Source organism: Nerophis lumbriciformis, linkage group LG03, assembly GCF_033978685.3.
Source record: "Nerophis lumbriciformis linkage group LG03, RoL_Nlum_v2.1, whole genome shotgun sequence".
Classification (NCBI taxonomy): Eukaryota; Metazoa; Chordata; class Actinopteri; order Syngnathiformes; family Syngnathidae; genus Nerophis; species Nerophis lumbriciformis.
In genome coordinates this window covers 6470043-6488203 of record NC_084550.2, presented here as the reverse complement: position 1 = coordinate 6488203, position 18161 = coordinate 6470043, and the positions used below count along the sequence as shown (strand labels likewise).

The 18161-nt window shown below is 43.3% G+C and overlaps 1 protein-coding gene across 1 annotated transcript in view; it reads left to right on the top strand.

Annotated features, from left to right (window-relative positions):
- The window catches only part of LOC133578266 (V-set and immunoglobulin domain-containing protein 10-like), a 46995-nt gene extending 33206 nt beyond the window's left edge, over positions 1–13789 (top strand). Inside the window, exons 8-9 of the mRNA XM_061932552.1 lie at positions 13119–13258; positions 13334–13789. Coding sequence (XP_061788536.1) covers positions 13119–13258; positions 13334–13425 — 232 coding nt within the window. The 3' untranslated portion in view covers positions 13426–13789. The remainder of the gene's footprint in view (positions 1–13118; positions 13259–13333) is intronic.
- Positions 13790–18161: the final 4372 nt, after the last annotated feature.

The window sequence follows — 18161 nt, the reverse complement described above, 5'->3', positions numbered from 1 at the left end:
CTGCAACACAATCCACTCATTAGGACGCCACCAAACACAACACACCAATGTGTTCTTTTAACAACACTTTATTTGAAATACTGTAGCTCTCGTTGGATTGTGGGATGTTACCTGATGTTGCATAATGCAATTTGTGGTGACTTGTGCAAAACATGCAACAACAACAAAAACGCTACTACATCAAATACCCTGGAGGGCCTACTTAAAGTGTAAAGAGAGCGTGATTTATTGTTTAAAACTCATTACACATGGAGTATTTTTTTCACTTGAATAATGATTTGGAGTGCATGAAAAAGAGAACCGTAGCTCTGTTTGACCACATGCTCATTTGTGAACAAACATGGTTGTGGAAGTTGTCATGCAAAAAACTGATTCCCTACCCAAAATGTAGGAGCGCACACCGCTTTCGGGCTTCGTCTGTCCATAACTGATTACTACACGTAAGACAAACACTTGTATTTTTGGTTATTTTAATGATATGTTTTTGGAATTATTTAAGCCTTTATGGCAGGGGTTCTCACACTTTTTCTGCAGGCGAGCTACTTTTCAATTGATCAAGTTGTGGGGATCTACCTCATTCATATATATCATTTATATTTACTTATTTATGAAATATATGTTTTTGTTAACAAGTTAAAGGTGTTTAATGATAATGCAAGCATAGTTAATATTGTTAAAAAATTAAAGGTGTTTAATGATAATACAAGTATGTTTAATACATATAGTTAATATTGTTAACAAGTTAAAGGTGTTTAAAGATAATGCAAGCATGTTTAACACATATAGTTATTGTTAACAAGTTAAAGGTGTTTAATGATAATACAAGCATGTTTAACACATAGTTAATATTGTTAATAAATTAAAGGTGTTTAAAGATAATACAAGCATGTTTAACATATAGTTAATATTGTTAACAAGTTAAAGGTGTTTAAAGATAATACAAGCATGTTTAACACATATAGTTAATATTGTTAACAAGTTAAATGTGTTTAATGATAATACAAGCATGTTTAACACATATAGTTAATATTGTTAACAAGTTAAAGGTGTTTAAAGATAATACAAGCATGTTTAACACATAGTTAATATTGTTAATAAATTAAAGGTGTTTAATGATAATACAAGAATGTTTAATACATATAGTTAATATTGTTAACAACTTAAAGGTGTTTAAAGATAATACAAGCATGTTTAACATATAGTTAATATTGTTAACAAGTTAAAGGTGTTTAAAGATAATACAAGCATGTTTAACACATATAGTTAATATTGTTAACAAGTTAAATGTGTTTAATGATAATACAAGCATGTTTAACACATATAGTTAATATTGTTAACAAGTTAAAGGTGTTTAAAGATAATGCAAGCATGTTTAACACATATAGTTAATATTGTTAATAAGTTAAAGGTGTTTAAAGATAATACAAGCATGTTTAACACATATACATTCCTTTCTTTCATGAAGACAAGAATATAAGTTGGTGTATTACCTGATTCTGATGACTTGCATTGATTGGACAGTGGTGCTAACGTCCGCATTTTCGAATGGAGGAGAAAAAAAGTCCTCCTTTCTGTCCAATACCACATGAAAGTGGTTGGTTTTTGGCATCTTATTTGTCCAGCTTCCGTACTCCTCTGTATACACTTTACAAGAAATACATTGTCGGCAAACTCCGTAGCTTGCTAGCTTGTGCACGCCAGCTTTCTGAGACTCTTATTTTGGTAGCGCAGGCAGGATGAAGAAGCGCTTTTATTGTGCAACTGTGCAGTCTCTTTGGAGTTTTGACGACAGGTACGGCGCCAGAGTCTGTTGAAATAAAGTGTTTCTCGCCTTCCAGTCGGTAATTTTAAGGAGCTGGCAGCAGCCAGCGTCATCTCAGAAGACCCTCGGGTGCCGTGAATGTCAATCAAGTGACGAAAGTGACGTCATAGTGAAGATTTATGATCGCTCATTTTTAGGACTATTTTTTTAATGCCTGGCTGGTGATCGACTGACACACCCTCCGAGATCGACCGGTAGCTCGCGATCGACGTAATGAGCACCCCTGCTTTATGGTGTCCGATAAATGAAAGATTTGATCATTTCTATGGTATTTATGAGATTGTACAGGACTGTTGATCCAATGTTGTGATTAAAACCACTTTTTTTTGTTTGGAAGCTACATACAATATTAACTGCTTTTTGTCCATAATAAATATTAATAGTGTTTGGATGTGTACATTTAAAACATACATTTATGATAATAAAGTACTAGGGGTGTAACGGTACACAAAAAGTTAGGTTCGGTACGTACCTCGGTTTAGAGGTCACGGTGCGGTTCATTTTCGATACAGTAAGAAAACAACAAAATATAAATGTTTGGTTATTTATTTACCAAATTTGTAAACAATGGCTTTATCCTTTTAACATTGGGAACACTATAATAATTCCGCCCACGTTAATCAACATTAAACTGCCTCAAGTTGTTGCTCAGATTAAATAAAATGACAAAACTTTTCTTCTACATATAAAAAGTGCAACATTAAACAGTTTCAAGTCAACTCATCATGCTTAATTTATTACAGCATTTGGGAAGCCTGTAGTTGATTTATTATGTAGATATTATATTTGTATCAACATGTGATAGCAGGGACCCTGCCATTCAAAACTAGGCTGCTGCATTTCTAATGATTAATGTAACTATAGCTGAAAAAATAGTACAATAGCAATAGGAGAGACTATTCATCCCTGAACACCATGGAGTGCATGAAGGCTAGAGATGCGCGGTTTGCGGACACAACCGCGGAGTCCGCGGATTATCCGCGGGTCGGGCGGTTGAAATAAAAAAAAATTAGATTTTATCCGCGGGTCGGGCGGTTGAAATTTAAAAAAATTAGATTTTAAATAGATTCGAAGACCTCTATGAAGAAAACAAGCAAGGAACCCAGATTTCCCTTGCCCGGACGCGGGTCACCGGGGCCCCCCTCTGGAGCCAGGCCCGGAGGTGGGGCACGATGGCGAGCGCCTGGTGGCCGGGCCTGTCCCCATGGGGCCCGGCCGGGCACAGCCCGAAGAGGCAACGTGGGTCCCCCCTCCAATGGGCTCACCACCCATAGCAGGGGTCATAGAGGTCGGGTGCGATGTGAGCTGGGCGGAAGCCGAGGGCAGGGCACTTGGCGGTCCGATCCTCGGCTACAGAAGCTAGCTCTTGGGACGTGGAACGTCACCTCGCTGGGGGGGAAGGAGCCTGAGCTAGTGCGTGAGGTGGAGAAGTTCCGGCTAGATATAGTCGGACTCACTTCGACGCACAGCAAGGGCTCTGGAACCAGTTCTCTCGAGAAGGGCTGGACTCTCTTCCACTCTGGCGTTGCCGGCAGTGAGAGGCGACGGGCTGGGGTGGCAATTCTTGTTGCCCCCCAGCTCAGAGCTTGTACGTTGGAGTTCAACCCGGTGGACGAGAGGGTAGCTTCCCTCCGCCTTCGGGTGGGGGAACGGGTCCTGACTGTGGTTTGCGCTTACGCGCCAAACCGCAGCTCAGAGTACCCACCCTTTTTGGATTCACTCGAGGGAGTACTTGAGAGTGCTCCCCCGGGTGATTCCCTCGTTCTACTGGGGGACTTCAATGCTCATGTTGGCAGCAACAGTGAAACCTGGAGAGGCGTGATTGGGAAGAATGGCTGCCCGGATCTGAACCCGAGCGGTGTTATGTTATTGGACTTTTGTGCCCGTCACAGATTGTCCATAACGAACACCATGTTCAAACATAAGGGTGTCCATATGTGCACTTGGCACCAGGACACCCTAGGCCGCAGTTCCATGATCGACTTTGTAGTTGTGTCATCGGATTTGCGGCCTCATGTTTTGGACACTCGGGTGAAGAGAGGGGCGGAGCTTTCTACCGATCACCACCTGGTGGTGAGTTGGCTGCGATGGTGGGGGAGGATGCCGGACAGACCTGGCAGGCCCAAACGCATTGTGAGGGTTTGCTGGGAACGTCTGGCAGAGTCTCCTGTCAGAGAGAGTTTCAATTCCCACCTCCGGAAGAACTTTGAACATGTCACGAGGGAGGTGCTGGACATTGAGTCCGAATGGACCATGTTCCGCGCCTCTATTGTCGAGGCGGCTGATTGGAGCTGTGGCCGCAAGGTGGTTGGTGCTTGTCGTGGCGGTAATCCTAGAACCCGTTGGTGGACACCGGCGGTGAGGGATGCCGTCAAGCTGAAGAAGGAGTCCTATCGGGTTCTTTTGGCTCATAGGACTCCTGAGGCAGCGGACAAGTACCGACAGGCCAAGCGGTGTGCGGCTTCAGCGGTCGCAGAGGCAAAAACTCGGACATGGGAGGAGTTCGGTGAGGCCATGGAAAACGACTTCCGGACGGCTTCGAAGCAATTCTGGACCACCATCCGCCGCCTCAGGAAGGGGAAGCAGTGCACTATCAACACCGTGTATGGCGAGGATGGTGTTCTGCTGACCTCGACTGCGGATGTTGTGGATCGGTGGAGGGAATACTTTGAAGACCTCCTCAATCCCACCAACACGTCTTCCTATGAGGAAGCAGTGCCTGGGGAGTCTGTGGTGGGTTCTCCTATTTCTGGGGCTGAGGTTGCTGAGGTAGTTAAAAAGCTCCTCGGTGGCAAGGCCCCGGGGGTAGATGAGATCCGCCCGGAGTTCCTTAAGGCTCTGGATGCTGTGGGGCTGTCTTGGTTGACAAGACTCTGCAGCATCGCGTGGACATCGGGGGCGGTGCCACTGGATTGGCAGACCGGGGTGGTGGTTCCTCTCTTTAAGAAGGGGAACCGGAGGGTGTGTTCTAACTATCGTGGGATCACACTCCTCAGCCTTCCCGGTAAGGTCTATTCAGGTGTACTGGAGAGGAGGCTACGCCGGATAGTCGAACCTCGGATTCAGGAGGAACAGTGTGGTTTTCGTCCTGGTCGTGGAACTGTGGACCAGCTCTATACTCTCCGCAGGGTCCTTGAAGGTGCATGGGAGTTTGCCCAACCAGTCTACATGTGTTTTGTGGACTTGGAGAAGGCATTCGACCGTGTCCCTCGGGAAGTCCTGTGGGGAGTGCTCAGAGAGTACGGGGTGTCGGACTGTCTGATTGTGGCAGTCCGCTCCCTGTATGATCAGTGCCAGAGCCTGGTCCGCATTGCCGGTAGTAAGTCGGACACGTTTCCAGTGAGGTTTGGACTCCGCCAAGGCTGCCCTTTGTCACCGATTCTGTTCATAACTTTTATGGACAGAATTTCTAGGCGCAGTCAAGGCGTTGAGGGGATCTGGTTTGGTGGCTGCAGGATTAGGTCTCTGCTTTTTGCAGATGATGTGGTCCTGATGGCTTCATCTGGCCAGGATCTTCAGCTCTCACTGGATCAGTTCGCAGCTGAGTGTGAAGCGACTGGGATGAGAATCAGCACCTCCAAGTCCGAGTCCATGGTTCTCGCCCGGAAAAGGGTGGAGTGCCATCTCCGGGTTGGGGAGGAGATCTTGCCCCAAGTGGAGGAGTTCAAGTACCTCGGAGTCTTGTTCACGAGTGAGGGAAGAGTGGATCGTGAGATCGACAGGCGGATCGGTGCGGCGTCTTCAGTAATGCGGACGCTGTATCGATCCGTTGTGGTGAAGAAGGAGCTGAGCCGGAAGGCAAAGCTCTCAATTTACCGGTCGATCTACGTTCCCATCCTCACCTATGGTCATGAGCTTTGGGTTATGACCGAAAGGACAAGATCACGGGTACAAGCGGCCGAAATGAGTTTCCTCCGCCGGGTGGCGGGGCTCTCCCTTAGAGATAGGGTGAGAAGCTCTGCCATCCGGGAGGAGCTCAAAGTAAAGCCGCTGCTCTTCCACATCGAGAGGAGCCAGATGAGGTGGTTCGGGCATCTGGTTAGGATGCCACCCGAACGCCTCCCTAGGGAGGTGTTTAGGGCACGTCCGACCGGTAGGAGGCCGCGGGGAAGACCCAGGACACGTTGGGAAGACTATGTCTCTCGGCTGGCCTGGGAACGCCTCGGGGTCCCACATGAAGAGCTGGACGAAGTGGCTGGGGAGAGGGAAGTCTGGGCTTCCCTGCTTAGGCTGCTGCCCCCGCGACCCGACCTCGGATAAGCGGAAGAAGATGGATGGATGGATGGATAAATAGATTCAGGCGGGTGGCAGTTAAACCAATTCGGAAATATACATACAGAGTTAAATGTTGTTACCCACATACAAAAAACGAGCAGCACTCTTTGAAACAGGCAATTATTTATCATCAGGCACCTGCAGCATAAGCCACAACAGAAGAAGAAAGAAAAAAAAAGATGGCAACGCCGGCAGCAAACGTGGTACGCGACAAACTAAAAAAGGGAATACTAAAGACCAGGGGAAAAAAAGGCCAGAAAAGTTCAGCGTGGACTCGTTTTTATGAGGTTGTAAATCAGGATGATAGTAATGCTGGCTACGTGATTTGCAAGAGCTGCGACGCTGTTTATGTCTACGACAGTCACAAAACCGGGACATCTAACATGGTGCATCACATTTGTGCAAAACCCCGAACCTCCACAGACACCCTGAGCATGAGCAGTTTCGTCCGCCGTGATCCCAGAAGAGTGCCACAGGATGTTAAAACAAGGCTTACAGATGCATGTGTGAACGCAGCTGCCTGCAGCAGTTTGAGTGGCGCGAGCGCGCTTGGAGGTGCGCTCAGCGCGGCTCCCAGATGATTGCGCACTGGTGTGCGTCTGGGCCGTGACAGCGTGGCACGCATTGAATGTCTCTGCTGAATTGGATCAGTCTCCTTTCTTTAACAGGCAAAAGCTTTATAACCTCACTAATGCCTTGCATCGTCTATATTAGATATATAACAACGGGCGGGTGCGGTTTTGATAAAATGTTAGTTCGGGTGGATGGCGGAAGGGTGACGACTTTTGTGATGCGGTTGCGGATGAAATAATTGCCTATCCGCGCATCTCTAATGTAGGCTTTATGATGCACTTACATTATTATATCAACTATCAGAGACAGAAACTTTTCATTTAACATAATGTCCTTTTTTGCTGCTTTAACACCGCTCAATCAACACAGAAAAAGGTAAAGTGAAATAACAGACAGACAGGGCTTTGCTGTCCGTAACACACACACACACGCACACCACAAAATGAGCTAACTTTACGCTAAAAGGTAATTAGCCTTCACCTCAAGTCAGGACTGCGAGCGAGCTGAGCTGCTTTTTATATTTCTAGAAGGTCAAAGGGTTCATAGTGATGTTACTAGTAATTGACTGGGAGGTGTTTATTATAATTTGGGGAGAGTCCGCTGCCTTATGCTTACCTACTAAACGCTAAGCACTGACTACATGCGCTCTGAATACGCACTGCTGATTGGCTGTTACCGCTCTGTTTGTAACCAATCAGATGGTTGTGTGGATGGGACAATGCTGGGTGCTGTGTAGAGGACTGACAGAGACTGAGGCGGCTACTTAATATGTTCGTGTGGAAACTCGTTCGGTACACCTCCGAACCGAACCGAACCGGAACCCCCCGTACCGAAACGGTTCAATACAAATACATGTACCGTTACACCCCTACTTTATGGTGTCCGATAAATGAAAGATTTGATCATTTCTATGGTATTAATGAGATTGTAAAGGACTGTTGATCCGATGTTGTGATTGAAACCTATTTTTTTTGTTTGGAATCTACATACAATATTAACTGCTTTTTGTCCATAATAAATATTAATAGTGTTTGGATGTGTACATTTAAAACATACATATATGATGATAAAGTACATACTGTACTGCAGGGGTGCTCATTACGTCGATCGCGATCTACCGGTCGATCTCGGAGGGTGTGTCAGTCGATCACCAGCCAGGCATTAAAAAAACAGTCCTAAAAATGAGCGATCATAAATCTTCACTATGACGTCACTTTCGTCACTTGATTGACATTCACGGCACCCGAGGGTCTTCTGAGATGACGCTGGCTGCTGCCAGCTCATTAAAATTACCGACTGGAAGGCGAGAAACACTTTATTTCAACAGACTCTGGCGCCGTACCTGTCGTCAAAACTCCAAAGACCGACTGCACAGTTGCACAATAAAAGCTCTGCTTCATCCTGCCTGCGCTACCAAAATAAGAGTCTCAGAAAGCTGGCGTGCACAAGCTAGCAAGCTACGGAGTTTGCCGACAATGTATTTCTTGTAAAGTGTATACAAAGGAGTACGGAAGCTGGACAAATAAGATGCCAAAAACCAACCACTTTCATGTGGTATTGGACAGAAAGGAGGACTTTTTTTCTCCTCCATTCGAAAATGCGGACGATATCATCACCACTGTCTGATTCCAATCAATGCAAGTCATCACAATCAGGTAATACACCAACTTATATTCTTGTCTTCATGAAAAAAAGGAATCTATATGTGTTAAACATGCTTGTATTATCTTTAAACACTTTTAACTTATTAACAATATTAACTATATGTGTTAAACATGCTTGCATTATCTTTAACCACCTTTAACTTATTAACAATATTAACTATATGTGTTAAACATGCTTGTATTATCTTTAACCACCTTTAAGTTGTTAACAATATTAACTATATGTGTTAAACATGCTTGTATTATCTTTAACCACCTTTAAGTTGTTAACAATATTAACTATATGTGTTAAACATACTTGCATTATCTTTAAACACCTTTAACTTGTTAACAATATTAACTATATGTATTAAACATACTCACCTTTAATGTATTAACAATATTAACTATATGTGTTAAACATGCTTGCATTATCATTAAACACCTTTAACTTGTTAACAAAAACATATATTTCATAAATAAGTAAATATAAATTATATATATGAATGAGATAGATCCCCACGACTTGATCAATTGAAAAGTAGCTCGCCTGCAAAAAAAGTGTGAGCACCCCTGCTGTACTGTCTATGTGTTGAAGTACCCTTTAGCAAGCTGAAATCCACCCCAAACAACAACTTAGTGTTTCAAAATAGTATTTTGACATTGACACATCTCATCTGTGCATCACCTGAGGTTATTCTAGTAATGTATGCACAGATGAGATGTGTCAATACAAAACTATTACTTGGAATCCCTTTTTGGCCAACAAGAATACATTGATTGAATAAATACATCTAAACACTTTATTAATATTTATAACGTGCGTGAACAAAGATCGGTTAATATTGTATGTAGCTTTTAAACAGGAAAGAGGTTTTAGCACATCGGATCAATAACAGTCCTTTTACAATCTCATTCATACCATAGAAATGGCCAACTCTTTCATTTTTTGGACACAGTAAAGGCTTGAATAATTTCAAACACATCGTTACAATAACTACGAATATACACTATATTGCCCAAAGTATATTTGGCCACCCATCCAAATGATCAGAATCAGGTGTATAAAATGAAGCAGTTAGGCATGGAGACTGTTTCTACAGACATTTGTGAAAGAATGGGCCGCTCCAGTGTGGAACTGTCATAGGACGCCACCTGTGCAACAAATCCAGTCGTGAAATTTCCTCGCTCCTCAATATTCCAAAGTCAACTGTCGGCTTTATTATAAGAAAATGGAAGAGTTTGGGAACAACAGCAACTCAGCCACCAAGTGGTAGGCCACGTAAACTGACAGAGAGGGGTCAGCGGATGCTGAAGCGCATAGTGCGAAGACTTTCTGCACAGTCAGTTGCTACAGAGCTCCAAACTTCATGTGTCCTTCCAATTAGCCCACGTACAGTACGCAGAGAGCTTCATGGAATGGGTTTCCAAGGCTGAGCAGCTGCATCTAAGCCATACATCACCAAGTCCAATGCAAAGCGTCAGATGCAGTGGTGTAAAGCATGTCGCCACTGGACTCTAGAGCAGTGGAGACGCCTTCTCCGGAGTGATGAATCTTGCTTTTCCATCTGGCAATCTGATGGACCAGTCTGGGTTTGGAGGTTGCCAGGAGAACGCTACATTTCGGACTGCATTGTGCTGAGTGTGAAATTTGGTGAAGGAAGGAATGATGCTGTGGGATTGTTTTTTAGGAGTTGGGCTTGGCCCCTTAGTTCCAGTGAAAGGAACTTTGAATGCTCCAGAATACCAACACATTTTGGACAATTCCATGCTCCCAACCTTGTGGGAACAGTTTGGAGCGGGCCCCTTCCTCTTCCAACATGACTGTGCACCAGTGCACAAAGCAAGGTCCATAAAGACATGGATGGCAGAGTCTGGTGTGGAAAAACTTGACTGGCCTGCACAGAGTCCTGACCTGAACCCGATAGAACACCTTTGGGATGAATTAGAACGGAGACTGAGAGCCAGGCCTTCTCCACCAACATCAGTGTGTGACCTCACCAATGCTCTTTTGGAAGAATGGTGGAAAATTCCTATAAACACACTCTGCAACCTTGTGGACAGCCTTCCCAGAAGAGTTGAAGCTGTAATAGCTGCAAAAGGTGGACCGACGACATATTGAACCCTATGGGTGACGAATGGGATGGCGCTTCAAGTTCATATGTGAGTCAAGGCAGGTGGCAATATAGTGAAAGTGTTTTGTCTTACATGTAGTAATTAGCTGTGGACAGACAAAGCCCTAACAATGCAGCTTTAGCAAGTGTGCGCGGAAATAAATGTTCAGCAGGGGCCACCGTGAAAAATGTTTTTCTGCAGTCGGGTCTGTCTTTTTATGGGTACAATATTAATTACAGAAATGTATTTAAATATAAAATGCCACATTGGTCTATATAGCGATACACACGCATGGTAAAGAAGTGCACTGCAAAAACTGAAATCTCAGTAAGATGAAATATGTCAAATAAGGGTGATATTTGCTTATTTTCTGTCTAATAAGATAATTCTTCTCACTAAGCAGATTTTATGTTAGAATCTTTTACTCGTTTTAAGGGTTTTGGTCCTAAATGATCTCAGTAAGATATTACAGCTTGTTGCTGAGATGTGATGACCTATATTGAGTAAAACATGCTTGAAACTAGAATATCAAGTGTTGCAAAGCTGTGTCATCAACACTCACAAGTAGAAAACTGCTTTTTCAAAGTAATCATTTCTTATTTCAAGCATGAAAAAAAAAAATCATTACTTTGACACAATTGTGTCTCATAATTAAAACAGATGACAGCCAAATGGACTTTGCTGTTTTATTTTCAATGAAACAATAGAAAATACGTACTAATATATAGTAGTACAGTTGGCACAGTGCAGTTAATATTTAAACATTTAACAATTCAAACAATTTTGAACAGAAATAGTTCATGCACATTCAGATAAATTCCTCAATATTACAATTTAAAAAATGTTGGCCGGGGGCCGGGCTGTATATATGCGCACTAATTGACTGAAAGAGCACGCACTTGGCGCGATGATGTCATGTTATCCATGGAAAAATTCATTTTTAGACCAAATGATTTGCCTGAGCGGCTAGGAGACCTTGAAGGTAACAAGCGGTTGCCTTGTTGCCTTTCCATTAAGAACAATAAATTAGTTTTTAGTATAAGTTTGCTGGTTTCAAGAAATGTAATGCCGAGCGCATATCTTTATGTCAAGATAATGGCACAAGAATATTTTTCAACATCCATCCATCCATCCATCCATCTTCTTCCGCTTATTTCGTCCTGGTCGTGGAACTGTGGACCAGCTCTATACTCTCGGCAGGGTCCTTGAGGGTGCATGGGAGTTTGCCCAACCAGTCTACATGTGCTTTGTGGACTTGGAGAAGGCATTCGACCGTGTCCCTCGGGAAGTCCTGTGGGGAGTGCTCAGAGAGTATGGGGTAACGGACTGTCTGATTGTGGCAGTCCGCTCCCTGTATGCTCAGTGCCAGAGCTTGGTCCGCATTGCCGGCAGTAAGTCGGACACGTTTCCAGTGAGGGTTGGACTCCGCCAAGGCTGCCCTTTGTCACCCATTCTGTTCATAACTTTTATGGACAGAATTTCTAGACGCAGTCAAGGCGTTGAGGGGTTCCGGTTTGGTGGCTGCAGGATTAGGTCTCTGCTTTGTGCGGATGATGTGGTCCTGATGGCTTCATCTGGCCGGGATCTTCAGCTCTCACTGGATCGGTTCGCAGCCGAGTGTGAAGCGACTGGGATGAGAATCAGTACCTCCAAGTCCGAGTCCATGGTTCTCGCCCGGAAAAGGTTGGAGTGCCATATCCGGGTTGGGGAGGAGACCCTGCCCCAAGTGGAGGAGTTCAAGTACCTAGGAGTCTTGTTCACGAGTGGGGGAAGAGTGGATCGTGAGATCCACAGGCGGATCGGTGCGGCATCTTCAGTAATGCGGACGCTGTATCGATCCGTTGTGGTGAAGAAGGAGCTGAGCCGGAAGGCAAAGCTCTCAATTTACCGGTCGATCTACGTTCCCATCCTCACCTATGGTCATGAGCTTTGGGTTATGACCGAAAGGACAAGATCACGGGTACAAGCGGCCGAAATGAGTTTCCTCCGCCGGGTGGCGGGTCTCTCCCTTAGAGATAGGGTGAGAAGCTCTGTCATCCGGGGGGAGCTCAAAGTAAAGCCGCTGCTCCTCCACATCGAGAGGAGCCAGATGAGGTGGTTCGGGCATCTGGCCAGGATGCCACCCGAACGCCTCCCTAGGGAGGTGTTTATGGCACGTCCAACCGGTAGGAGGCCACGGGGAAGACCCAGGGCACGTTGGGAAGACTATGTCTCCCGGCTGGCCTGGGAACGCCTCGGGATCCCCCGGGAGGAGCTGGACGAAGTGGCTGGGGAGAGGAAAGTCTGGGCTTCCCTGCTTAGGCTGCTGCCCCCGCGACCCGACCAAATTTTTCAACATATTGAGAAAAAAGGCCTCTTTTTTTTTTTTTACCAAGAAAAGTGCACTTGTTATTAGTAAGAATATACTTATTTTAAGGTATTTTTGGGTTCATTGAGGTTAGCGAATTTTACTTGTTTTGGAAAGTCGAATTTTCTTGTTCTATTGGCAAATAATTTTGCTTAGTTCAAATAAAATACCCCTCATTTTTGTATTTTTTTTTCTTGTTTTTGAACACTGACTTTTTGCAGTGTGAAGACATTTAAATAGGGAAGGGCGTCTATTAAAGTGCTTGATTGAGGAAATCTTACAAGTATTGAGGCAAAGTGAGAGCATAATTTTGATGTCTCCTCACCTGTTTGCCTTTCTCCAGGCGCCCGGGCGACAACGTAGGTGACGTGCTCAGCCTGGTGGAGTCGGACGATGAGCTCTTCAACGCCCCCGCTCCTCGACTCCCACCGCTGACGCCGGCGAATCAAACCACCATGGTCCAGATCCACCACATCCCATCCGGTGTGGACATCACCTGAAGACCCAATATAAATATATATTTGTTGTTAACGTCTTGCCAATGTCGGTTCCCCGCAGGCGAGCAGGAGGACACAGGGACGACGGCCCAGACGCAAGAAGAAGATCAAGAAAAATTGAGAGAGGAGCTACCGGATCTTGTAACATTTTAGGTGTCTGCCGCTTTTTCTTTTCATTATAGTTGAACATTGACCTCCAACAGAAATGTGAAGGATGTTTTTATAAGGCCGTTACCAAGGTAACTATTTGTTTCTTTGGTGTGGAGTGACCCAAGTGCCCTTACGTCACCACTCTTGACGCTTTAGAATGCGACTCGACCGGAAAAGTGGGAGGGGCCGGATGTCGCCCTCGCCAGTCAGCGAGACGCCGACCAGCCTCACGTATCGTCTTAAACAAAAATACAGAAAAATGTTCATTGTATATATTTGACAATTAGAATTTGCTGTTGAAATGATTACTTTTAAAGAGGATTTAAATTGTTCTGTAATAGCTGTATGATGTAATCACATGTCAATGTTGGTATGAAAATGTTTACAGCTATTACTCTTTTATTAGCACCTTTCAGAACTTTAGCACCTCTTAAAATGATTACTTTAAAACCGTCTTTTCATGTTGGAACTATTTTTGTATTGAAGTAGAAACTAATACTGAACATGCACTTGAAATTATTCCATCCAAAAATGTAAATTATTAAAGATGCTTGACAAAAAAAGATGATACAGTTAACTTCCTGCTTTTCAAGACTGATTCCATCCATCCATTTTCTACCATTTGTCTCATTTGAGGTCGCGGGGGGTGCTGGAGCCTAACTCAGCTGCATTCGGGCGGAAGGCGGGGTACACCCTGGACAAGTCGCTACCTCACCGATAACGTAATTATATATTTTTTCTGTAAACGTAAATTTAACTGTAGTTCGTTTTTCTTTGCGGCTGGATTTAGGGCAGCTTCTTTAACAGCAGGCATCTGACAGCGAAGACGTGTTTACAATGAACTCGGGGAGTTTACAACAGGCGGTTTACAGCAAGTAGGAGAAAAGGAGCGTTTGATTTGGCTGCCTTCAGCACAGTACAGGTAATGTCTCTTGCATACTTGCCAACCTTGAGACCTCCGATTTCGGGAGGTGGGGGTGGGGGGTGTGGTTAAGATATATATATATATATAAGAAATACTTGACTTTCAGTGAATTCTAGCTATATATATATATATATATATATATATATATATATAAATAAAATAAATACTTGAATTTCAGTGTTCATGTATTTACACATATACACACACATAACACTCATCTACTCATTGTTGAGTTAAGGGTTGAATTGTCCATCCTTGTTCTATTCTCTGTCACTATTTCAGAACACAAACATTATACAAATATACATTATAAAATCAATAAGAAAACGGGAGCTCTAATTTGGGAGTCTGAATTAGGATCAGAAGTTCCTATATAAACATTGCGCACTCACGTCGCCTTTTTGTGTTGATTACTGCAGCTGTGCACTGGATTCATTCACAAATACAAACTACAACTCACAAACACTTTAGAGTTTGGCTCCACCATCAGAATGTGTACTTAAACTTATAATGATCACATGGATATTATTCAGTGAGTTGATTCACCAAAACTAACCTGTTATACAGGAGGAAAACGCACACAGGACGTTTCAATTGTTCACAGACTGGTCGCGCTCATCAGAATGACAAGACACTTCCGGTCTGCAGGTGATAGCATTCAATTGGGAAGAAATGCCCTACTGCCCCCTACTGACCAATGTGAATACTGATAAATGTGGAATGACAGCTCCAAAAACGAATTCAAACCACAAAATAAAATAAATAAATCAACACAAAAATGTGACACATTATGGGTGGGACACATATGCATGTACAGTAGATGGCAGTATTGTCCTGTTTAAAAGTGTCACAACATTGCTGTTTACGGCAGACGAACTGCTTTACGGTAGACGAAAACTTGACTCCTGTTGTTGTGTGTTGTTACCGCGCTTGGAGGACGTTAATGAAACTGCCTAACAATAAACCCACATAGGAAACCAAGAACTCGCCCTCGATCATTAGCTGTTTATATTGTGGGAAAGCGGACGTGTGAACAGGCTGTCAACACGTCACTCAGGTCCGCATGGAGCTGGAGGGGGCGTGGCCTCCAGCTCCGCCTGAATTTCGGGAGATTTTCGTGAGAAAATTTTGTCCCGGGAGGTTTTCGGGAGAGGCGCTGAATTTCGGGAGTCTCCCGGAAAATCCGGGAGGGTTGGCAAGTATGGTCTCTTGGAGCATTTTTTTGTTTGTTTTTAAATCTGATAAAAAAAATGTAACATTATTGGATTTAGTGGTTTGATCAGTGACGTGCAGTCAGGGGAGGCAGGTGAGGCGGCGCCTCACGTGCCATCATGGAAAGAAAAAAAATGTAAAAAGAAAAAAATATATTAAATTGTTATATGTATCCAGTGATTATACTATAAAGTTATTTTCCATTTAACTTCACCAGTTTTAGATTATTTGTATTCAAAATCGCTGAATTTTCACATTTGTTGTTCAAAAACCGAGAAGAGACTTGCGGTGAGTCACCAGCCAGTTGTGCCTCACCATGGATTGCGCAATGACTCGGCTAACTGCTGGCCTGCTGTGCAGTGAGACCGTATTGCTATATGAATTTTATTATACATTTCCATAGTTTAGTTAGCTGAGGTATATAATGTACAGTGTATTTTGTCAACAACTGTATGTGTGTAACGTATTTCTTGTGCTGAGCAATCATAAAACTGCTGTGAAGACGCACTGGCTGAGGCTCGCAGTAATCCCGCCTCCTGGTGGTAGAGGGCGCTAGTGATCCCATCATCCCAGGGATCATTTTTGCGACTACTCTGCTGCAGAATAAGTGACAACAAGCAGCGATCGTTTATTTTTTCCTCTCGCCTGGACTTTTAACATGGAGGATTACATATCTAAAATAAAACAGTTTTTGTTATGCCCGTTTGATTGTGGACTATTACTGACACCTTGTGGCGATGGGAAAATGCTGCGCGTCATCAGTTTGGGCACTTCCGGTTTACGATGTTAGTTCAGTTCATGAGACAATAAGAAGTAGACAAGTTGTGTTACCTCTTACAAGCCTTGGAAAAGATAAGTCTGGAAGTAAACTGTTTAACTTGTTTATGTGGCTCAATATGAAGGTGGAAAGTGGCTAAATTCGATAGTAAGATGTGTGTTGAAAAACGATTTTTGTGCACTAATTTAATGGATGTTTGAGGACTTAAAATGGCTGCCGGTCGTGTATTTCCACCATAGAAATAGTTTCAACACTCAGCAGTGTTTGTTTGATGGTGTTGCTGTGTATTTGTGTGGAGCTGATGTTTACATATTGTGTATTGCATTTCAGTGTGTTGATTGAATCATATAGCTTATACGTTGTCATTGTGTGTATTTCAGTTTTACAAAAAAATAAATAAAAGTCCAGTGCAAGACAAAGCAAGATCAACAACAATAAAGAGCCTAAATGGAATCATCTGCTTTGGAACTTTATTAGAACGTCTTAGATTGGTTGTTAGCTGTCTGCCAAGCTGTATAACCTTAACACATATAGTGAGGGCAGAACAGTTTTCTAAACTGGACTTTCAATCGAAGCAGGAGGTAATAATTAAAGGAAGATCTCCATCGAGACGGAGAGACTTTTAAAACTGAAGAAAGATAAGGAAAACTTCTATAAACAAGTTATTTTGTTCAGAAGGAGCGGCGCATGGACTTCATTTATAAGTAAAGGTAAGACCATAATAAGGTTTTTTTTTATTAAATGTGCTTTTTTGTGTGCTACAGTTTGTATGTGTAAAGTTAAAGTTAAGTTAAAGTACCAATGATTGTCACACACACTAGGTGTGGTGACATTTGTCCTCTGCATTTGACCCATCCCCTTGATCACCCCCTGGGAGGTGAGGGGAGCAGTGGGCAGCAGCGGCGCCACGCCCGAGAATCATTTTTGGTGATTTAACCCCCAATTCCAACCCTTGATGCTAAGTGCCAAGCAGGGAAGAATGAATGCTGGTATGAGCTTTTAAACATAACCCGTTAACTGCTGCCAATCAAATGGTGAATAAGATACTCTTTAGGGTTCATATGTTTGTAAATCTGACTGTGATGAAGTCAGTGCCTCACCAGCCATCAACCTCACCGCACGTCACTGGGTTTGATGTAATTCCTTATATCGACCCTATATTCATCGTGCACCCTTACAAACTACATTTATTTTCTATCATGTAAAGAAAATACATAGCGTAAGTTCATCAACTTTTCAAATAAATTAAATAATTTGAGTGCAGATAGCTCTTACCTTTGAATATATTTGGATGCAAATCCAGGATATTTTTTATTTATTTTTTTACATCTTGCCTTACTTTTTATAGTAATTTACATTTTAATGCTAGTCATTCAGCAGTGGGGGTATAAAGAGGGACAATAATAACATGTACAATTTGGTTAAAATCAATATGTTTTGATATTTTACTTTTTTTTGTAATATTGTCCCGTTTGGGGTCGCGGGGGTGCTGGAGCCTCAAACGGGACAAGCGGTAGAAAATGGATGGATGTCTAGATCATGGGTGTTCAAAATGTTTCCATTAAAGGCCGTAGGATGCATAGGCCACTTTGATGTTTTCATGAAAGACCGCCTACAAGAAACATTAAAGGATGCATAGGCCGCTTTGATGTTTCCGTGAAAGGCCGCCTACAGAAACATTAAAGGATGCATAGGCCACTTTGATGTTTCCATGAAAGGCCTCCTACAGAAACATTAAAGGATGCATAGGCCAATTTGATGTTTTCAGGAAAGACCGCCTACAAGAAACATTAAAGGATGCATAGGCCACATTGATGTTTCCGT